Source organism: Coregonus lavaretus (assembly GCF_964263955.1).
Source record: "Coregonus lavaretus genome assembly, chromosome: 1".
NCBI classification, from domain to species: domain Eukaryota; kingdom Metazoa; phylum Chordata; class Actinopteri; order Salmoniformes; family Salmonidae; genus Coregonus; species Coregonus lavaretus.
In genome coordinates, this window is record NC_139988.1 from 16,884,431 (window position 1) to 16,908,966 (window position 24,536).

At 44.9% G+C, this 24,536-nt stretch overlaps 1 protein-coding gene across 1 annotated transcript in view; it reads right to left on the reverse strand.

The window, feature by feature from the left end:
- The window catches only part of LOC311129692 (uncharacterized protein), a 51,681-nt gene extending 29,583 nt beyond the window's left edge, over positions 1-22,098 (reverse strand). Inside the window, exons 1-5 of the mRNA XM_084162099.1 lie at positions 21,812-22,098; positions 19,200-19,287; positions 18,035-18,056; positions 3,712-4,080; positions 376-3,489 (exon numbers count right to left, since the gene is read on the reverse strand). Coding sequence (XP_084018225.1) covers positions 376-3,489; positions 3,712-4,080; positions 18,035-18,056; positions 19,200-19,256 — 3,562 coding nt within the window. The 5' untranslated portion in view covers positions 19,257-19,287; positions 21,812-22,098. The remainder of the gene's footprint in view (positions 1-375; positions 3,490-3,711; positions 4,081-18,034; positions 18,057-19,199; positions 19,288-21,811) is intronic.
- Positions 22,099-24,536: the final 2,438 nt, after the last annotated feature.

The window sequence follows — 24,536 nt, forward strand, 5'->3', positions numbered from 1 at the left end:
TGTTGGTCACACCATTTTACTGTTTGGAAAAAATTTAACCGTTTGTTAACCAGTTAATGAGTCAGTTAGTTGGCAGCAAAATTGACTGAAATTAGCATCCCTATTTCTGATGCATTTATAAATGATTAAATAATCATTAATAACGTAATTGTAACCCCTTACAAATGGAACCTTATTGTAAAGTGTTAGCAAAATATATATAGGAAAATATAGATTTCTAAAGGTTTATCCATTATGGATTTAACATCAATTCTTCCTTTCGCTCCGCATGTCTATAAGATAAGTAATAGACTACATCTTATATTCACACATCAATACGAACAGCTCAGCATCGTCACAAAGCATAGCACATTAGCCCAACAGCTAGTCTCTTACCCATCCCTGGAGCTTTCCCAGGTCCAGGGCCAGGGTTGATGTCCCTGCCTCCCATCCCAGTGGGCTGCCTCCCAGGCCCAGGGCTGATGTCCCTGCCTCCCATCCCAGTGGGCTGCCTCCCAGGCCCAGGGTTGATGTCCCTGCCTCCCATCCCAGTGGGCTGCCTCCCAGGCCCAGGGTTGATGTCCCTGCCTCCCATCCCAGTGGGCTGCCTCCCAGGCCCAGGGTGCTGTAGAGCTGGTGGCCCCTGCTGCTGCGGTGGTCCTGGTCCCTGGCCCTGGCCGTGCATTTCTGGCTGCTGACCAGCGGGAGCGCCGTTCTTCTCCCACAGGTTGACAGTCTTGTTATTAAACTGACTAGGGTCTCCCCAAGCCGACGTCCCATCGTCAATGTCCATCTTCCGGCTAATGAATTGTGGTGAAGGTTCCTCCCACCCGCTGGAATCTGGCCCCTCTCCTCCCCCGGGGCCGCTTGGGATGGGTCCGGCTGTCCAGCCCGAGCTGCTTTGGTTCTGGTGCTGGGGGCCCGGTTGTCTCCCCCAGCCCCCTCCTCCTCCCGGTTCCAGCGCTTGCTGCGATGGGGGCTGCTGGGGGGTCTGTGCTTGTTGCTGCGATGCCATGGGGCCTTTCACAGAAGCCGTCTGGCTGTTAGGCATCTGTGACGGGTGCATCTTTCCACCTCCACCCCAACGCCCCTGGTGGGGTTTGCTGCCTCCCATGTCACCTCCCGCCCCTCCTCCACCCCCTCCACCCGTACCTCCTGCCCCCCAGGCTCTCCTCGGGGCTCCCTCGTCCCAGCTACCCCACGTACCGACTTCTGAGTCTCCCCCACCGGAGTTACCTCCACCTCCTCCTTTCCTATCCTCTCCCCATCCTCCTCCTCCACTGCTCGATTTAGGCTCTCGCTCTCCCCAGTCCCCCCCACCCCTCTCCCTCTGCCCACCCCACCCTCCTCCATCCCTCCCCACCTCCTTCCATCCTCCTCCTGTCCCCTTCTCCTCCTGGCCACTTCCCCAGCCACCAACTCCACCTCCTCCTCCACCTTGGTTACCCTGTTGTCCATTATCTCCCCACCCTCCTCCTCCACCTCTGCGTTCCCTTCCTCCACCCCACTCTGACCCTTCGTTCCCCCATCCTTTTCCTTGGCTCTCCCCTGATCCTACCCCGCCCCAGCCTCCTGTAGGCTTCCCCTGGCCTGGTCCAAGGCCTCCTCCTCCTCCCATACCCACGCCAGTGGTCATTGATCCAGATTGTGTGATGCCAGGAGGGTTTCTCATGTTGGAGCCCAGGGGAGGTGGCCCTTGGTTGGGCATGGAGTTGCTGCCACTACTGCTGCCATTGTTACCACACTCCCAGCCCTCCCCGGAGCCACCAGAGGTCCCCAGGGAAGGGTTGGAGTTCAGGTTAGGAGCTGAGCCAGGGAGAGGGAAAGGAACCATAGGATCAGTAGTTGTAGCAGAGCCAGTGGAGTATTGAGAAGATGGACCCATGGGAGGTGGAGCATTTTTGGATGAAGCAGACGACCCAGAACCTCCTTTTCCTGGTTCTAGGTCCCAGGCCACGTTCTGTCTGATCTGGGTCTGGCCCCAGCCTGTGTTGGAGAGAACGCGCGGGTCCAGGTCACTGCGGCTGAGCATTGCCTGTAAGGCCACGTCAGGGTTGGGCGGAGGGGGGTGGGAATACCGGTGGTGACCGTACCCGTGGTGCTGATTGCCGCCCCCGCCGCTGGATGAATTACCTCCTCCTCCTCCTCCTCTACCGCCCTGGCCTCCCCCCCACTCCCCTGTGTCCCCCCCTGCCGCTCCGTCCCCCTTCTGATTGTCCCAAGCTCTTGTCGTAGTGGTGGATGTTGTGGGAGAGGAAGATGCGGCAGGGGGGTTGCTGCCCCCACTGCTGCTGCTGCTACTGCTGCGGCCGCCGACACCACCAGCCTCCCCTCCTGGATTGCCACCTCCACCACTTCCACCCATCCCACCTGAATTACCTCCCCAGTCTCCAACTGAAGACCCTCGCTCTCCTCCTTCCCCCCCTCCCTGAGATACCACAGGGGTTTTAAGTTCCCCCCCACTTCCAGCGCCCCAGGATTTCCCTCCACTACCCCCATGAGCGCTGTACCCCCACCCCGAGCCTCCACCACCCTCAGCAGCTCCCCCTTCCCAACCATCAGTCCTTGAGGCACCCGTTTTGGAGTTAGCAGCGGGGAAAGGCTGGCCTCCCCAGGAGGAGGATGAGGTTTGGGAGGCAGCGAGGTTCTCTCCCCTGTTGTCTCCTCCCCCACAGTCTATATCGGCTCCCCCCCCTGTCCCCTCGCTTTTTGGTCCTGCTCCGGTCTCCAGCGCCGCTCCACCCCACCCCCCATCCGACGGGTGCTCTCTGTCTCTGGATTGCATTTGGTGAAGTTGGTGCTGATGAGTGGATTGGTTCACAGCTAGAGGTGGGTTCCCTAGGCCCGGGGGAGACAGAGACCCAGCCAGGCTCTGGAGGAGGGAAGAGGGGGGGCCACCCTCAGAGGAAGCTGCCCCAGCCCCATCCTGCTGCACCAGGGCAGGCCAAGCGGAAGGGTTGGCATTTGGGTTGAAGTTGGCACCAGGGATCCCCCCACTGCCACCAAGGGAGCCATCAGGGCCCACTGGCAGAGGGGAGGCTTTGGGAATGGAGGGCAATGACGTCCCTGGGGCTGCATTGCCTCCTACAGGACCCTGTGAGGCAGCAGAGCCCCACACCACACTGCCGGACAGCATACATTCATTGGGCATTGAGAACGAGGAAGTGGGTGATGGACTGCCAGGATCGCCAACTTTCCACGAGGCACTGCTGTTCGGCATTCCACCACCGCCCTCACCCGACGACGCACTACCACTTCCCATCACCGAAGCTCCACCTCCTCCTTCTCCGTTCCCGTCGCCAGCAGCTATGCTAGGCCACTCCTCCAGGTCCGAGCCGTCCACGATGACCTTCTCCCTGCCCTGAGAGGAGGGCAGGCTGCCAGAGCCCGCCCCCCACGTGGAATTTGCATAATTGGAAGAAGTAGTAGAAGAAGCAGCGATTGATGAGGAGGATGATGAGGTGAGGGGCAGTGAGGGTGCAGCTGGACCCACATAGCCTGGACTGGAATCTGGACGGGAAACAACATAAAGGCACATGATTCAAATGGATGGTTAAATAAACACATCTACTGTTGCCCAATCGTTTTGTTCTTGGACACAGAAAGAACAAATTGTTTTTCCCAAAACATTCTACCAAGACAGAGCTAGGAAGTTTGGACACACTTCAAAGTATTCGAACAGAGCCTAAACTTGCATGATGCGCCATGTCGGGACTCGTGCCAGACACCAACCTGAGGCAGCAGCCATGGTTGCATTGGGGCAGTCTCCCCCTCCTCCCCCTGGCCCGGTGCCTCCCCCCAGTAGCATGGAGGACAGCGGAGGCTGGCCCCTCTTCAGTAGCACTTTGTGGTCTTGCTGGCAGCGGAATCGCGGGGGCACTTCGCGGGGCATGTAGCGCTGGGAGGCCTGGGTGCCTGCTGCGGGGGGCTGTCCGTTGGCCACCGCCGGACGCTTCGCATTGTTCCCGCCCTGAGGGGGGGCGCCGCCTGCAGCCGCAGTGGCAGGGGAGGGGGACGCCGAGGGGGTGGGTCCAGGGCTGGGGGAAGCAGAGCTGGGGGCGGCAGGAGACTGGGTGGACGAGGGCTTGGTCAATTCTGGCACTGTATGGCGAAGGAGAAGAGAGAAGTCATTAAGGTGTATAGAGGAAAGAAATAGTGATATGAAATTCAAAGGAAATGTCCTAATGGATAATACACAGTGTACAAAACATGAAGAACACCTGCTCTTCCATGACATACTAACCAGGTGAATCAAACCAAATCAAACCCAGGTGAAAGCTATGATCCCTTATTGATGTCACTTGTTAAATCCCTACCATTGTGTCGCTGAGTTGTCATAATGCTTCAGCAAATGTACATTATCCTAGGGGCGTTGGAAGACACAATGTAAATAACCTAATTTATGTCCCTCTTACTGCCCAGAATGCCTCTGCTGATCCTGCAGCTATTGTATGCAGTAATCACATGGCTATGAACCAGAGTACTACTGTTAGCACTGAGGTGGTGTGCCCTAGTAGGAAGTCCACTGTGTGCAGCTCACCCAGTAAAGCAAGAAAATTAATCAAGCATCTCAGAAAAGTGTTAAAAATAGCTCACGTTAACATATGTAGCTTAAGAAACAAGGTTCATGAAATCAATAATTTGCTAGTAACAGATGACATTCAAATTCTGACTATCTCTGAAACGCACTTAGATAATACCTTTGATGATACCGTGGTAGCAATACAAGGTTATAACATTTACAGAAAAGACAGAAATGCAGTCTATATTCAGAACCACATTCCTGTAAAGCATAGAGGATTTCATGTTAAATTCTGTTGAAGTAATATGGCTACAAGTTCACCTGCCTTAACTAAAGCCCATTCTGGTGGGAAGCTGCTATAGACCACCAAGTGCTAACAGACAGTATATGGATAACATGTGAAATGCTTGATACAGTGGGGAAAAAAAGTATTTAGTCAGCCACCAATTGTGCAAGTTCTCCCACTTAAAAAGATGAGAGAGGCCTGTAATTTTCATCATAGGTACACGTCAACTATGACAGACAAAATGAGGGGGAAAAATCCAGAAAATCACATTGTAGGATTTTTAATGAATTTATTTGCAAATTATGGTGGAAAATAAGTATTTGGTCAATAACAAAAGTTTCTCAATACTTTGTTATATACCCTTTGTTGGCAATGACACAGGTCAAACGTTTTCTGTAAGTCTTCACAAGGTTTTCACACACTGTTGCTGGTATTTTGGCCCATTCCTCCATGCAGATCTCCTCTAGAGCAGTGATGTTTTGGGGCTGTCGCTGGGCAACACGGACTTTCAACTCACTCCAAAGATTTTCTATGGGGTTGAGATCTGGAGACTGGCTAGGCCACTCCAGGACCTTGAAATGCTTCTTACGAAGCCACTCCTTCGTTGCCTGGGCGGTGTGTTTGGGATCATTGTCATGCTGAAAGACCCAGCCACGTTTCATCTTCAATGCCCTTGCTGATGGAAGGAGGTTTTCACTCAAAATCTCACGATACGTGGCCCCATTCATTCTTTCCTTTACATGGGTCAGTCGTCCTGGTCCCTTTGCAGAAAAACAGCCCCAAAGCATGATGTTTCCACCCCCATGCTTCACAGTAGGTATGGTGTTCTTTGGATGCAACTCAGCATTCTTTGTCCTCCAAACACGACGAGTTGAGTTTTTTCCAAAAAGTTCTATTTTGGTTTCATCTGACCATATGACATTCTCCCAATCCTCTTCTGGATCATCCAAATGCACTCTAGCAAACTTCAGACGGGCCTGGACATGTACTGGCTTAAGCAGGGGGACACGTCTGGCACTGCAGGATTTGAGTCCCTGGCGGCGTAGTGTGTTACTGATGGTAGGCTTTGTTACGTTGGTCCCAGCTCTCTGCAGGTCATTCACTAGGCCCCCCCGTGTGGTTCTGGGATTTTTGCTCACCGTTCTTGTGATCATTTTGACCCCACGGGGTGAGATCTTGCGTGGAGCCCCAGATCGAGGGAGATTATCAGTGGTATTGTATGTCTTCCATTTCCTAATAATTGCTCCCACAGTTGATTTCTTCAAACCAAGCTGCTTACCTATTGCAGATTCAGTCTTCCCAGCCTGGTGCAGGTCTACACTTTTGTTTCTGGTGTCCTTTGACAGCTCTTTGGTCTTGGCCATAGTGGAGTTTGGAGTGTGACTGTTTGAGGTTGTGGACAGGTGTCTTTTATACTGATAACAAGTTCAAACAGGTGCCTTTAATACAGGTAACGAGTGGAGGACAGAGGAGCCTCTTAAAGAAGAAGTTACAGGTCTGTGAGAGCCAGAAATCTTGCTTGTTTGTAGGTGACCAAAAACTTATTTTCCACCATAATTTGCAAATAAATTCATTAAAAATCCTACAATGTGATTTTCTGGAGAAAAAAAATCTCAATTTGTCTGTCATAGTTGACGTGTACCTATGATGAAAATTACAGGCCTCTCTCATCTTTTTAAGTGGGAGAACTTGCACAATTGGTGGCTGACTAAATACTTTTTTTCCCCACTGTAATATATGTGATATGAATAGAGCGGTATAGTTTCTGGGCGATTTAAATATTGACTGGCTTTCACCAGGCTGCCCACTCAAGAGAAAGCTTCAAACTGTAACTAGTGCCTGCAACCTGGTTCAGGTTATCAATCAACCTACCAGGGTAGTTACAAACAGTACAGGAATTAAATCAACATGTATTGATCATACAGTTGAAGTCGGAAGATTACATACACCTTAGCCAAATATATTTAAACTCAGTTTCACAATTCCTGACATTTAATCCTAGTAAGAATTCCCTGTCTTAGGTCAGTTAGGATCACCACTTTATTTTAAGAATGTGAAATGTCAGAATAATAGTAGAGAGAATGATTTATTTAAGCTTTTACTGATTTCATCACATTCCCAGTGGGTCAGAAGTTTACATACATTCAATTAGTATTTCGTAGCATTGCCTTTCAATTGTTTAACTTGGGTCAAACATTTCAGGTAGCCTTCCACAAGCTTCCCACAATAAGTTGGGTGAATTTTAGCCCATTCCTCCTTACAGAGCTGGTGTAACTGAGTCAGGTTTGTAGGCCTCCTTGCTCGCACACGCTTTTTCAGTTCTGCGCACACATTTTCTATAGGATTGAGGTCAGGGCTTTGTGATGGCCACTCCAATACCTTGACTTTGTTGTCCTTAAGCCATTATGCCACAACTTTGGAAGAATGCTTGGGGTCATTGTGCATTTGGAAGACCCATTTGCGACCAAGCTTTAACTTCTTGACTGATGTCTTGAGATGTTGCTTCAATATATCCACATCATTTTCCTTCCTCATGATGCCATCTATTTTGTGAAGTGCACCAGTCCCTCCTGCAGCAAAGCACCCCCACAGCATGATGCTGCCACCCCCGTGCTTCACGGTTGCGATGGTGTTCTTCGGCTTGCAAGCCACCACCTTTTTCCTCCAAACATAACGATGGTCATTATGGCCAAACAGTTCTATTTTTGTTTAATCAGACCAGAGGACATTTCTCCAAAAAGTACGATCTTTGTCCCCATGTGCAGTTGCAAACCGTAGTCTGGCTTTTTTATGGCGGTTTTGGAGCAGTGGCTTCTTCCTTGCTGAGCGGCCTTTCAGGTTATGTCGATATAGGACTTGTTTTACTGTGGATATAGATACTTTTGTACCCGTTTCCTCCAGCATCTTCACAAGGTCCTTTGCTGTTGTTCTGGGATTGATTTGCACTTTTCGCACCAAAGTACGTTCATCTCTAGGAGACAGAACGCGTCTCCTTCCTGAGCGGTATGACGGCTGCGTGGTCCAATGGTGTTTATACTTGCGTACTATTGTTTGTACAGATGAACGTGATGTCAAGCAAAGAGGCACTGAGTTTGAAGGTAGGCCTTGAAATACATCCACAGGTACACCTCCAATTGACTCAAATGATGTCAATTAGCTTACCAGAAGCTTCTAAAGCCATGAAATCATTTTCTGGAATTTTCCAAGATGTTTAAAAGGCACAGTCAACTAAGCGTATGTAAACTTCTGACCCAATGGAATTGTGATACAGTGAATTATAAGTGAAATAATCTGTCTGTAAACAATTGTTGGAAGAATGACTTGTGTCATGCACAAAGTAGATGTCCTAACCGACTTGCCAAAACTATAGTTTGTTCACAATAATTTGTGGAGTGGTTGAAAAACAACTTTTAATGACTCCAACCTAAGTGTATGTAAACTTCCGACTTCAACTGTATCTTTACTAATGCTACAGAAATTTGTTTGAAATCAGTATCCAAATCCATTGGATGTAGTGATTACTATATAGTAGCCATATCTAGGAAAACCAAAGTTCCAAAGGATGGGCCTAATATTGTGTAAGAGGTCATAAAATAAGTTTTGTAGCGATTCCTATGTTGTTGATGTAAATAATATTTGTTGGTCAGTGGTGTGTAATGACGAGCAAACAGACGCTGCACTTGACATGTATGAAATTGCTTATCCCAGTTACTAATAAGCATGCACCCATTAAGAAAATTACTGTAAAAACTGTTAAATCCCTATGGATTGATGAGGAATTGAAAAATGGTATGGTTGAGAGGGATGAGGCAAAAGAGATAGCAAATAGGTCTGGCTTTACCACTGATTGGCAAACGTACTGCAAGTTGAGAAATTATGTGACTAAACTGAATAAAAATAAGAAACTACACTATGAAACAAAGATACATGACATAAAAGAATGATAGTAAAAATATGTAAAAGATGAAATTTTGGGGAAGAAGGCAAACTCCGCGCCATCATTCATTGAATCAGATGACTCATTCATTACAATACCCACTGATATTGCCAACTACTTTAATGATTTTTTTATTGGCAAGATTAGCAAACTTAGGAATGACATGCCAGCAACAAACACTGACACAACACATCCAAATATATCTGACCAAATTATGAAAGCCAAGCATTGTAATCTTGAATTCCATAAAGTAAGTGGGGAGAGGTGAAAATATTATTATTGTCGATCAACAATGACAAGCCACCGGGGTCTGACAACTTGGCGGAAAATTATTGAGGATAATAGCTTACGATATTGCCACATTTTCAATTTAAGCCTACTAGAAAGTGTGTGCCCTCAGGCCTGGGGGGAACCAAAATATATTCCCCTACCTAAGAATAGTAGAGCCCCCTTAATTGGCTCAAATAGCCGACCAATCAGCCTGTTACCAACCCTTAGTAAACTTTTGGAAAAAATGGTGTTTGACCAGATACAATGCTATTTTACAGTAAACAAATTGACAATAGACTTTCAGCACGCTTATAGGGAAGGACATTCAACAAGCACAGCACTTACACAAATAACTGATGATTGGCTGAGAGAAATTGATGATAAAAAGATTATGGGGCTGTTTTGTTAGACTTCATTGCAGCTTTTGACATTATCGATCATAGTCGGTTGCTGGAAAAACTTGCGTTATGGCTTTCACCCCCCGCTATATTGTGGATAAAGAGTTACCTCTCCAACAAAATACAGGTAGAATCAGGAATTCCCCAGGGCAGCTGTCTAGGCCCCTTACTTTTTTCAATTTTTACTAATGACATGCCACTGGCTTTGAGTAAAGCCAGTGTGTCTATGTATGCGGATGACTCAACACTATACATGTCAGCTACCACAACGACTGAAATGACAGCAACACTTAACAAAGAGCTGCAGTTAGTTTCAGAATGGGTGACAAGGAATAAGTTAGTCCTAAATATTTCTAAACTTAAAAGCATTGTATTTGGGACAAATCAGTCACTAAACCCTAAACCTCAACTAAATCTTGTAATAAATAATGTGGAAATTGAGCAAGTTGAGGAGACTAAATTGCTTGGAGTAACCCTGGACTGTAAACGGTCATGGTCAAAACATATTGACACAACAGTAGCTAGGATGGGGAAAAGTCTGTCTATAATAAAGCGCTGCTCTGCATTCTTAACAGCACTATCAACAAGGCAGGTCCTACAGGCCCTAGTGTTGTCACACCTGGACTACTGTTCAGTAGTGTGGTCAGGTGCCACAAAGAGGGACTTAGGAAAATTGCAATTGTCTCAGAACAGGGCAGCACGGCTGGCCCTTGGATGTACACAGAGAGCTAACATTAACAACATGCATGTCAATCTCTCCTGGCTCAAAGTGGAGGAGAGATTGACTTCATCACTAGTTGTATTTGTGAGAGGTATTGACATGTTGAATGCACCGAACAGTCTGTTTGAACTACTGGCATACAGCTCGGACTCCCACGCATACCCCACAAGACATGCCACCAGGTCTCTTCACAGTCCCCACGTCCAGAACAGATCATGGGAGGTGCACAGCACAACAGAGCTATGACTACATGGAATTCAAATCAAATTGTATTGGTCACATACACGTGTTTAACATTTGTTATTGCGGGTGTAGCGAAATGCTTGTGTTTCTAGCTCCGACAGTGCAGTAATATCTAATAATTTCACAACATATACCCAATTCATACAAATCTAAGTAAAGTAATGGAATTAAGAATATATAAATAAACATATGGACGAGCAATGTCAGAGCAGCATAGACTAAGATACAGTAGTATAGTATAGAAGAGGGAAAAAAGTATTTGATCCCCGGCTGATTTTGTACGTTTGCCCACTGACAAAGACATGATCAGTCTATAATTTTAAATGGTAGGTTTATTTGAACAGTGAGAGACAGAATAACAACAAAAAATTCTAGAAAAAAGCATGTCAAAATTTTTATAAATTGATTTGCATTTTAATGAGGGAAATAAGTATTTGACCCATCTGAAAAACATGGACTTAGTACTTGGTGGCAAAACCCTTGTTGGCAATCAGAGGTCAGACGTTTCTTGTAGTTGGCCACCAGGTTTGCACACATCTCAGGAGGGATTTTGTCCCACTCCTCTTTGCAGATCTTCTCCAAGTCATTAAGGTTGAGGCTGACGTTTGGCAACTCGAACCTTCAGCTCCCTCCACAGATTTTCTATGGGATTAAGGTCTGGAGACTGGCTAGGCCACTCCAGGACCTTAATGTGCTTCTTCTTGAGCCACTCCTTTGTTGCCTTGGCCGTGTGTTTTGGGTAATTGTTATGCTGTAATACCCATCCACGACCCATTTTCAATGCCCTGGCTGAGGGAAGGAGGTTCTCACCCAAGATTTGACAGTACATGGCCCCGTCGATGTGGATGGGGGGGGGTTCCCTCTGCTGTTTCCTGAAGTCCACGATCATCTCCTTTGTTTTGTTGACGTTGAGTGAGAGGTTGTTTTCCTGGCACCACACTCCCAGAGCCCTCACCTCCTCCCTGTAGGTGGTCTCGTCATTGTTGGTAATCAAGCCAACTACTGTTGTGTCGTCTGAAAACTTGATGATTGAGTTGGAGGCGTGCTTGGCCACGCAGTCATGGGTGAACAGGGAGTACAGGAGGAGGCTGAGCATGCACCCTTGTGGGGCCCCCAGTGTTGAGGATCAGCGAAATGGAGGTGTTGTTTCCTACCTTCACCACCTGGGGGCGGCCCGTCAGGAAGTCCAGGACCCAGTTGCACAGGGCGGGGTTCAGACCCAGGGCCTCAAGCTTATTATTAATGATAGCTCTCTGTGTACATCCAAGGGCCAGCCGTGCTGCCCTGTTCTGAGGTAATTGCAGGGACACTTAAATCCGTTCTACCTCATTTCTACCAGCATGTTAAATGTGCAACCAGAGGAAAATAAACTTTAGACCACCTTTACTCCACACACAGAGATGCGTACAAAGCTCTCCCTCGCCCTCCATTTGGCAATTCTGACCATAACTCTATCCTCCCGATTCCTGCATATAAGCAAAAACTAAAGCAGGAAGCACCAGTGACTCGGTTAATAAAAAAAAGTGGTCAGATGACGCAGATGCTAAGCTACAGGACTGTTTTGCTAGCACAGACTGGAATATGTTCCGGGATTCTTCCGATAGCATTGAGGAGTACACCACATCAGTCACTGGCTTCATCAATAAGTGCATCGATGATGTCGTCCCCAGTGACCGTACGTACATACCCCAACCAGAAGCCATGGATTACAGGCAACATCCACACTGAGCTAAAGGGTAGAGCTGCCGCTTTCAAGGAGCGGGACTCTAACCCGGACGCTTATAAGAAATCCCTCTATGCCCTCAGACGAACCATCAAAACAGGCAAAGAGTCAATACAGGACTAAGAATGAATCGTACTACACCGGCTCTGACGCTCGTCGGATGTAGCAGGGCTTGAAAACTATTACAGACTACAAAGGGAAGAACAGCTGCGAGCTGCCCAGTGACAAGCCTACCAGACGAGCTAAATCACTTATGCTCGCTTCAAGGCAAGCAACACTGAAGCATGCATGAGAGCATCAGCTGTTCCGGATGATCACGCTCTCTGTAGCCGATGTGAGTAAGACTTTTAAGCAGGTCAACATTCACAAGGCCGCAGGGCCAGACGGATTACCAGGACGTGTACTACGAGCATGCACTGACCAACTGGCAAGTGTCTTCACTGACATTTTCAACATGTCCCTGACTGAGTCTGTAATACCAACATGTTTCAAGCAGACCACCATAGTCCCTGTGCCCAAGGACACTAAGATAACCTGCCTAAATGACTACCAACCCGTAGCACTCACGTCTGTAGCCATGAAGTGCTTTGAAAGGCTGGTCATGGCTCACATCAACACCATTATCCCAGAAACCCTAGACCCACTCCAATTTGCATACCGCCCCAACAGATGATGCAATCTATCGCACTCCACACTGCCCTTTCCCACCTGGACAAGAGGAACACCTACATGGACAAGAGGAACACCTACATGAGAATGCTATTCCTTGACTACAGCTCAGCATTCAACACCATAGTGCCTTCAAAGCTCATCACTAAGCTAAGGACCCTGGGACTAAACACCTCCCTCTGCAACTGGATCCTGGACTTCCTGACGGGCCGCCCGAGGTGGTAAGGGTAGGTAACAACACATCTGCCACGCTGATCCTCAACACGGGGGCCCCTCAGGGGTGCGTGCTCATTCCCCTCCTGTACTCCATGTTCACCCATGACTAGGCACGACTCCAACACCATCATTAAGTTTGCCGACGACACAACAGTGGTAGGCCTGATCACCGACAACGATGAGACTGCCTATAGAGAGGAGGTCAGAGACCTGGCCGTGTGGTGCCAGGATAACAATCTCTCCCTCAACGTGATCAAGACAAAGGAGATGATTGTGGACTACAGGAAAAAGAAGAGGACTGAGCATGCCCCCATTCTCATTGACGGGGCTGTAGTGGATCAGGTTGAGAGCTTCAAGTTCCTTGGTGTCCACATCACCAACAAACTATCATGGTCCAAACACACCAAGACAGGCGTGAAGAGGGCACAACAAAGCCTATTCCCCCTCAGGAGACTGAAAAGATTTGGCATGGGTCCTCAGATCCTCAAAAGGTTCTACAGCTGCACCATCGAGAGCATCCTGACTGGTTGCATCACCACCTGGTATGGCAACTGCTCGGCCTCCGACCGCAAGGCACTACAGAGGGTAGTGCGTACGGCCCAGTACATCACTGGGGCCAAGCTTCCTGCCATCCAGGACCTCTATACCAGGCGGTGTCAGAGGAAAGCCCTAAAAATGGTCAAATACTCCAGCCACCCTAGTCATAGACTGTTCTCTCTGCTACCGCACTGATAGCGGAGCGACAAGTCTAGGTCCAAAAGGATTCTTAACAGCTTCTACCCCCAAGCCATAAGACTCCTGAACAGCTAATCATGGCTACCCGGACTATTTACATTGCCCCCCCCCCCTGTTTTACGCTGCTGCTACTCTGTTTATTATTTATGCATAGTCACTAACTCTACCCACATGTATATATTTCCTCAATTACCTCGACTAACCGGTGCCCCCACACATTGACTCAGTACCGGAACCCCCCTGTATATAGCCTCCCTACTTTTATTTTACTGCTGCTCTTTAATTATTTGCTTTTATTTTTTACTTATCTATTTTGTACTTAACACTTTAAAAAAATATATAAACTGCATTATTGGTTAAGGGCTTGTAAGTAAGCATTTCACTGTAATGTCTACACCTGTTGTATTCGGCGCATGTGGCAAATAACATTTGATTTGGAGGATACTATGGTGTTGAATGCTGAGCTATAGACAATGAACAGCATTCTTCCATAGGTATTCCTCTTGTCCAGATGGGATAGGGCAGTGTGCAGGCGATTGCTTCGTCTGTGGATCTATTGGGGCGGTAAGCAAATTGAAGTGGGTCTAGGGCGGCAAGTAAGGTAGAGGTGATATGATCCTTGACTAGTCTCTCAAAGCACTTCATGAAGTGAGTGCGACGGGGCGATAGTCATTTAGTTCAGCTACCTTTGCTTTCTTGGGTACAGGGACAATGGTGGCCATCTTGAAGCATGTGGGGACAGCAGACTGGGATAAGGAGAGATTGAATATGTCCGTAAACACACCAGCCAGCTGGTCTGCGCATGCTCTGAGGACGCGGCTAGGGATGCCATCTGGGCCGGCAGCCTTGCGAGGGTTAACACGCTTAAATGTCTTACTGACGTCAGCCACGGAGAAGGAGAGCCCACAGTCCTTGGTAGCGGGCCGCGTCGGTGGCACTGTATTATCCTCAAGTAACTCACTGTATTATCCTCAAATAACTCATGCCAGCAGTAAAATTAGATTTAAAAAACAGTTAAGAATACACCTTATGGAACAGCGGGAACTGTGAAGCAACACAAACATAGATATGCATACAAACACACGATAACATACACACCATACACACATGGATTTTGTGTTATAGATATATGGTAGTAGAGTAGAGGCCACACACTTAATATGTTGTGAAATCTGTTATGAATGTATTGTAATATTTTTCAAATGTATATCTGCCTTAATTTTGCTGGACCCCAGGAAGAGTAGCTGCTGCCTTGGCAGCAGCTAATGGGGATCCATAATAAACACAAATAAACACAAATCCAGTGTAGATGAAGGGGAGGAGACAGGTTAAAGTAGGACTTTTAAGCCTTGAGACAATTGAGACAGATTGTGTGTGTGTGCCATTCAGAGAGTGAATGGGCAAGACAAAATATTTAAGTGCCTTTGAATGGGGTATGGTAGTAGGTGCCAGGCACACCGGTTTGTGTCAAGAACTGCAACACTGCTGGATTTTTCATGCTCAACAGTTTCCTGTGTGCATCAAGAATGGTCCACCACCCAAAGGACATCCAGACAACTTAAAGGAAGCTTTGGAGTCAACATGGGCCAGAATCCCTGTGGAATGCTTTCAACATCTTGACGAATTCAGGCTGTTCTGAGGGCAAAAGGGAATGCAACTCAATATTAGGAAGGTGTTCTTAATGTTTTGTACACTCAGTGTACAGCAATGTATGTAGCCATCATCTTCGTTTGAAATAAGGGCGGCAGGTAGCCTAGTGGTTAGAGCGTTGGGACAGTAATCGAAAGGTTGCTTGTTCAAATCCGCGAGCCAGCAAGGTGAAAAAATAAAATTATTATTATTATAATAATCAACCGTTCTGACCTTGAACAAGGCAGCTAACCAACGACTTAGGCAGCCCCCTGCACCTCTGACTCAGAGGGGTTGGGTTAAATTCAGAAGACACATTTAAGTTGAATGCAACTAAACAATAGGCAAGACCGGGGTTCAAATAAACGCATATTTCAAATAATGTGGCTGAATATACAGTGCCGTGAAAAAGTATTTTCCCCCTTTCTGATTTTCTCTATTTTTGATTCTGAATGTTATCAGATCTTCAACCAAAACCTAAAATTAGATAGCGGGAACCTGAGTCTATAAAATAACAAAAAAGTAATATTTTATTTACAAAGTTATGCAACACCCAATTCCCCTGTGTGAAAACGTAATTGCCCCCTTACACTCAATAACTGGTTGCGCCACCTTTAGCTGAAATGACTGCAACCAAATGCTTTGTGTAGTTGTTGATCAGTCTCACATCGGTGTGGAGGAATTTTGGGCTACTCTTGCATGCAAAACTGTTTTAACTCAGCTACATTTGTGGGTTTTCAAGCATGAACTGCTTGTTTCAAGTCCTGCCACAACATCTCAATTGGGATTAGGTCTGGACTTTGACTAGGCCATTCTAAAACTTCCAATTTGTTGCTTTTTAGCTATTTTCATGTACACTTGATTGTGTGTTTTGGATCATTGTCTTGCTGCATGACCCAGCTGCGCTTCAGCTTCAGCTCACAGACGGATGGCCTGACATTCTCCTGTAGAATTCTCTGACGCAGAATTCATGGTTCCTTCTATTAAGGCAAGTCGTCCAGATCCTGAGGCAGCAAAGCATCCCCAAACCATCACACGACCACCACTATGCTTGACCGTTGGTATGAGGTTCTTACTGTGGAAAATGCAGTGTTTGGTTTTTTGCCAAGCATAATGGGACATGTCGTCCAAAAATATGCAAAAGTAGAGAAAATTAGAAAAGGGGCAAATACTTTTTCACAGCACTGTACTACTTCTATTTGAAAGTATTTTAAAATAATAAGTAGGCTATTTGATATAGGCTTGGGCGGTATACCGTATATATAGTTTACCGGGGTATTTGGAAATAGCCACGGGATGGATATTTCCAAATACGTTAGGAGATAAAGCAGATGGCGTTGTTGATTTCACCGGTCACATTATTTTACATTATGAAGCTTACTGGTAGTCCCCAGTCACATGGTGTTTGTTTACAAGCACACAACGAAGAGACCGGCGCCTTGTGAGTCACTCACTGTTGTGCAGCACACACCAGGTGATCTAGTTACAGCACGGAAATTACAACAAAATGTTTGCCAGCTAGATACAGTATTTTATAACTATTAAGTTAACTGTCTAAAATGTGCTAAATGCTCTGCAGTTGCGCATTTGGTTTGCTCATTTAGTGGTTTGCTTTTTGCTAAATCAAGCTTCTCTTGGTAACAGCAGAGAAGCCCTCCTGGATCAAGAGCCTTGCTGTCTAATACTTGTTTTGTGTGTGCCGCAAACTGTGAGCAGCATTTTTTTTGTTACTTGTATAACTTTATGAGATGGGATGTCTGTCTTGCAAATGGTTGGTCAGAGACCATATAAAATGTTTGCAATGCGATCGTTAGCATTAAGCTAATATTCTCTATAGGATTTGACATGTACTTGTTAGCATTGCTAAACTGCAGACTACAGCTAGAGGCCCTTGTGTTCAGTGCCGGTATTACTGAATATCACAAGGTCGGTATGAAGGCATGACAATCTGGATACCGCCCAAGCCTAATTTGAAACTATTTTCTACTTGTTTCCAAATAAATAATTCCAAAACCCCCTAGAGCCAAACAGACCTGGGTTCAAATGCATGAATTCAATATTTGTAAATACAGTTGTCTGTGTAGTTGAGCATTTTCAAATACATGCCAATACTTTCCAAATGTATTCCCAAATACATTCCAATATTCAACTACTTGTGAGAAGGACGAAGAGGGAACAAAACTGTGCTCTTTATTTGCTGGATAGTGTGTCACTGCAGTGACAAAGCACAAAACCAACAGCATAAACAAACAAATCTAGGACACCCAGAACTAAAATCTTTCATAACTGTGTCAGATGCTTGATGAAGTTCTGGGGAGAGATGTACATGTTAGAAAGCGTACTGAATAGACTAGCAAGGTCTCCACCCCTCTAAACGGAAACTCAGCCAGTTTCGGCCCAATTTACCCTCCCCTTCTGAAATTCGAAAGAATCGAGCACCTGCGAAATCGTGATTCGTCCAAAGAATCAGTAATTTAAAATCTGCATACCGGAACAAATGTTGTCTTGTCCCACAGTTTGTCGACAGATGTTACGTTCATCTGTCTACGAGAAATTATAAACAAACTAAAGCAATAAGACTCAAACACACACAAAAATTGCAAGCATTGAGAACGACAAGACCGAGAAGCAGACAGAGAAGCAGGTGGGACCATGTGAACATAGCAACCAGGTGAATCTAGCAGAGGATACAAAGACACTGCTCACCTTTGTTTTTTTGCTCTGCAACCTGAAATAAGACAAACATATATCAGTTGCAAAATATGGAAATATTACAATAAACAGCAAGAAAACGTGTGCATTCTTACTCATTCATTAATCACAAACAGCACTGTATGAACGGCACAGGAGTAGGGATGGCCACGGTTATTCGAGTACTCAAATATCCGACGTACGTTTGTATTCCATTACTTGGGAGAGTATACTTTTTTTTTTAAAGGCTTTGTCTAAAATTAAATTAAATGATCTATGTGACTTTGCTACATAGCCTATAAGGACAGACCGTTACATTCAAAATCTTAATAAAACCAACAGTTTTATGACAGTTTTTATGAGTGCGCCCCATAAATAAAGAGGCACCAGTAGCCTTCACACGTTTCATAGGTGTAGCTTGTTGTTACTTACGGAATTAAGTTGGCTAAATGAGAAGGAGTTGACTACAATGATCAACCAACATGTAGGCTGTTTATACGAATGGAGTTATTATAGACATTGGACGAGGAGTACAGCAAAATAGCCTCAATTAGCCTTGCTACTTTAGCTTGCTAGCTGGGTAACTTAGCTGGTTACTGTAGCTTCTTTACAACGATATGATGAAGTCAAGACAGGCACTACCAGATGGTATGATAGATAACCTACGGCAGCAACAAGTTGGTCTAACTATCAAGTCGCGCAAGCAAGTCTCCATTCAAGTAAAAAAAAATATATATATATATTTCTTTAAAACACATGGATTTCCGAAGTACAGATGTCTGAAAAAATATGATATTACTCAAATACTGAAATCATTTCAAATGCCCATCCCTACACAGGAGGCCCATGAAAGTCAGTAAAATATGTGTGGTACTGACTCGTTAAAAGAGTGTACTGTGGTCTGGACAGAGTGCCAGGCATAACAAGACTAATCGACGATTTATTCATAACATTTAATTTGTTGAGACTTGTTGTGTGTATTGCATACAACTTTGCAATACTGAATGTGCCCCAGCTGGCCAGGCCATCACAACTAGGTGATATCATGTAGCCTATAATCTGGGTCATCAGAGTACTATTGTGTGCAAACTTCAGTTCTAAGAAAAACGTTAAGACTGCAACGATTTAAATTTAGCATCATTCAGTGCAAAGTTGTATGTTGGCATGGAAACATCTTTACCTTCTGAGAGGCTTCCCTTTTCCTTTTGTCTTCCTTCTTCCTTTTTTTGTCTTCCATTAACTACTGTTCCCTTTCCTGATACTCCTTTCTGGGGGAGATAAGAAAAACACATTGCTAACCACAAACCAGTGCAACTGTACTTAAAACAATCAGTGTTCCTTGCACCACAATTGCTAAATGATTCATGACCTAGGGCTTAGTAGATTGCTGGACACGTGCTGTACTGTTCATACAGTAATTATCCACATAATTAACCTGCAGGAAATTCGAGGCTTATCCTCCCCTCCAAGCCTTGTTAGCCAATGTAATAAGGAAGGAGTTCACGTCTTGTCATAAGCTTCAAAAGGCCCAGTCCTGACAAGGCAGGGTCACACTTGCTCTTATATTTTTTAAATTATAAACGTGTATCTTTATTTTTTTACTCGAGATACAAACTACTTACAAACACAGACAAACAATGACTACATCTCCTCTGCCCAGACCCGCATGCTCACATCCCCATCCCTAGTGCCTGCATTATTGTTTGCCACTTGGCCTCAAAATTGTACCAATGTGTTTCTCGGTCACCCATGCTATTTCAATAATAAATCATTTGATTTATACATTGCATTAAAGAGGGCAGATTGATTTCAAAGTTTTTTGTATACGTTTTTTTCAAGATGAGTGATGAGAAGAGAATCGTTCAGCCCGTTGCGTATCTCACTACACCCCCATATGCCATGTCTTGAAATATGCAGACAGCCAACTTCTAGCTACGCCCATAACTTTGGCATTCCCAGAAAACATGGATTGTTTAGTCATTATTAGTTTTACACTTAAGACATGACTGCCGTATACATTTGTTTATACTGGATTAAATATACATTTTCGTTAACTGTAATTTCGTTAGTTATGCTATAACTTTCCCCCCATCTTGTGCCAACTTCAGTTTTTTTAAAGTCTTGGTTCCAATAGTTTATATTTTATTTAGAAGAGATTGTCAGTTGGATATGCTATCTGCAAGGTTTTGTATATCTTCCCAATCATATGAACATCCTTTTCCGACTCAAATAAGATACCCTCAAGGTTGCTCTGATGTCCAAAAGATTTTCTAAAGCCATGTTTTTAAACCTATGTCTTAATGCTTGCTAGCCTATACCAGGGTTTCCCAAACCCTGTCCTGGGGCCCCCCTTGTGTGAACCTTTTGGGTTTTAACCTAGCACTACACAGCTGATCCAAATAATCAAAGTTTGATGATGAGTTGGTTATTTGAATCAGCTGTGTAGTTCTAGGGCAAAAAACTAAACATGCACCCAGGGGGTGGGGGGATGCAGGAAACCCTGACCTATACCATAGCCCTGGTGACAGCATTGTAAGGGATCTGAAGTCTGGCTGCATTGACACACCTATTAGAATTCAGGTACTGTTTCCAAAAGGCCAGACATACTAAACAAGGTTGTTATGTAGCTAATGGAATCAATAACCAAGCATTAAAACCAAAAACAGGGTTTGCACATCACAAATAGACATGACCTGCCACCACACTATTGTCAAGAGTAAAGTGGACATCATGGACAATGAATGCTTTGCAAATGACCTGCAACGGAAAACGAAAGCGATCATGATGTGAGTTTGCAGCCGTTTATGGCCCTTCCTTCTCAGTGACATAGCTAGAGCCACGGGCCACAGTTGTCATGATTTCAGAGGCTCTGGTCAAAGGCAGGCTTATGTAACTAGTTAGCTGCAACAGCTATCCTTCATGCATGTACATATGTCATAACCTTTCGTGCATGGGAATAAGCAACATAGCTAGCTAACTATGCAAGTATGAAGGTGCAACAATATAACGTTAGCTAGCTAATTTATCGAAAATCGCAGCTTGCTAATGCTAAGCACTGGTGTTGGCCATTCAGCAACCATGGCTAGCAACAAAAACGCTGCATGTCGATGGTTGTTAGCCATCGTTATGAAGCTATGGCGGGCTAAAAATTGACACATGACACGGACAACAGACTCAGATCACGAAACAACGGGCTCAGATCACGAAACCGAGTAGCTAGTTAGCTATCCGCATAACACTGGTAGTTAGCTAGTTAACGTTAGCTTAGTTTGCTAATGGTAAATGAACCAACATCATATGAACCAATATCATTCATATTTTAGTGGACGCGAGGTCTTGCACGGACCAAGCAAAGTAAATAAAATTAGACGTAGATATTTAGCTAGCTATATTGACCAGCTAGCTATACACCTTGTAACGGCTAACTGCTAAGCTAACTACCAAGCCAACACCACCATCTTCATTTTTGAAAATGCAAGTATACCAGTATAATTTACTGCAAGATTACGACCCAGACTCCGGAATTATCTAGCTAGCTACATTGCTTTGGTCCGCTCGCGAATTAAGTAAACTATCCAAAGGCAAGATAACTTCTCCAGATGCTCACTCGCGCTACGACACCCATTCTGTTGCATAGCAAACTAGCTAACGTTAGTCATATTTTAGCACCGATGTCGACAGAAAATTGCTGCGTTACAAGACTGTTAGCAATAGCTTCGTATCTATGGAATATGCATACCAATGCATGCAGCTAACGAACAATTTTAGAAATATTAACTAAAGTATACTCACCTCAGGAATCACATATGAAATAGAGCTAGCGTGTTAACTAGCTAAAGAAGCAAATATTATTTCCCCTTTCATCTGCTGTGGCTAAAGTGCTTCAGTGCAAAATCCTAGTTGAGGAAACATGAAAAACAACAACCTAAACGAATAATGAAGTATGTGGCTAACAAAGAAATATAGTCGTTGGAGCTCTTGATTTGTAAGTACTATGATAATGTAAACCAAGCTACTGTGCAGAAGAATTCGTTTTTAAAGCTCTGGAAAGTCCGTTGGTTGACGGTCGGCCATTTTGCTGCTCTGTATGAATCGAATGTCTCGCCCACAGAGTTCTATCACATATAGAAAATGCGCCAGATATTTCACCGGATGTACAAATGTGAAGCATCTGGTTGGCGTTTCCAATCACTACCAAATTTGGTGATGAGAGGAAGCCCAGTGTCCGGCAGTGGGAGAAGATGGAGCGATTCTGCTAATTTTCTCAATACAGTTTTCTGTTTCCAAAACTACAATCTGTTACGAACAGAGTGGACGAAGTTGTGTAGACTTTACCCTTTGCCAAAGTTTCTAAAAATTGCGTTGTTTAGAAGGAGTGCAAGGGCGAATTGAGTTATTGCACATGCATACTTCACAGAGTAGCCGTTCCCTACCTAAAATATGCAAATATATGTTAGAACGCGCCAATAGAATATCGCTAGCTCGTGCTTGGCTCTGCCCACCTCCTTGCTTGTTCTGCCCACTATGATTAATTTGCTCCCATTGGAAACGACAGGCTCTGGTCTATCTTGTGTTAGTTATAAAAAATCTTCGGTTCTGTGGTCTCGCCAGCAGCTCTCTCTCTCTCTCTCTCTCTCTCTCTCTCTCTCTCTCTCTCTCTCTCTCTCTCTCTCTCTCTCTCTCTCTCTCTCTCTCTCTCTCTCTCTCAATTCAATTCAATTCAATTTCAATTCAATTTCAATTTAAGGGCTTTATTGGCATGGGAAACGTGTGTTAACATTGCCAAAGCAAGTGAAGTAGATAGTAAACAAAAGTGAAATAAACAATAAATATTAACAGTAAACATTACACTCAGAAGTTTCAAAAGAATAAAGACATTTCAAATGTCATATTATGTATATATACAGTGTTGTAACAATGTGCAAATAGTTAAAGTACAAATGGGATAAAATAAATAAACATAAATATGGGTTGTATTTACAATGGTGTTTGTTCTTCACTGGTTGCCCTTTTCTTGTGGCAACAGGTCACAAATCTTGCAGCTGTGATGGCACACTGTGGTTTTTCACCCAGTAGATAAGGGAGTTTATCAAAATTGGGTTTGTTTTCGAATTCTTTGTGGATCGCTGTAATCTGAGGGAAATATGTGTCTCTAATATGGTCATACATTTGGCAGGAGGTTAGGAAGTGCAGCTCAATTTCCACCTCATTTTGTGGGCAGTGTGCACATAGCCTGTCTTCTCTTGAGAGCCAGGTCTGCCTACGGCGGCCTTTCTCAATAGCAAGGCTATGCTCACTGAGTCTGTACATAGTCAAAGCTTTCCTTAAGTTTGGGTCAGTCACAGTGGTCAAGTATTCTGCCACTGTGTACTCTCTGTTTAGGGCCAAATAGCATTCTAGTTTGCTCTGTTTTTTTGTTTGTTCTTTCCAATGTGTCAAGTAATTCTCTTTTTGTTTTCTCATGATTTGGTTGGGTCTAGTTGTGTTGTTGTTGTTGTTGTCCTGGGGCTGTGTGGGGTCTGTTTGTGTTTGTGAACAGAGCCCCAGGACAAGCTTACTTAGGGGACTCTTCTCCAAGTTCATCTCTCTGTAGGTGATGGCTTTGTTATGGAAGGTTTGGGAATCGCTTCCTTTTAAGTGGTTATAGAATTTAACGGCTCTTTTCTGGATTTTGATAATTAGCGGGTATTGGCCTAATTCTGCTCTGCATGCATTATTTGGTGTTTTACGTTGTACACGGAGGATGTTTTTGCAGAATTCTGCATGCAGAGTCTCAATTTGGTGTTTGTCCCATTTTGTGAATTCTTGGTTGGTGAGCGGACCCCAGACCTCAGAACCATAAAGGGCAATGGGTTCTATAACTGATTCAAGTATTTTTAGCCAGATCCTAATTGGTATGTCAAATTTTATGTTCCTTTTGATGGCATAGAAGGCCCTTCTTGCCTTGTCTCTCAGATCGTTCACAGCTTTGTGGAAGTTACCTGTGGCGCTGATGTTTAGGCCGAGGTATGTATAGTTTTTTGTGTGCTCTAGGGCAAAGGTGTCTAGATGGAATTTGTATTTGTGGTCCTGGCAACTGGACCTTTTTTGGAACACCATTATTTTTGTCTTACTGAGATTTACTGTCAGGGCCCAGGTCTGACAGAATCTGTGCAGAATATCTAGGTGCTGCTGTAGGCCCTCCTTGGTTGGTGACAGAAGCACCAGATCGTCAGCAAACAGAAGACATTTGACTTCAGATTCTAGTAGGGTGAGGCCGGGTGCTGCAGACTGTTCTAGTGCCCTCGCCAATTCGTTGATATATATGTTGAAGAGGGTGGGGCTTAAACTGCATCCCTGTCTCACCCCACGGCCCTGTGGAAAGAAATGTGTGTGTTTTTTGCCAATTTTAACCGCACACTTGTTGTTTGTGTACATGGATTTTATAATGTCGTATGTTTTTCCCCCAACCCCACTTTCCATCAATTTGTATAGCAGACCCTCATGCCAAATTGAGTCAAAAGCTTTTTTGAAATCA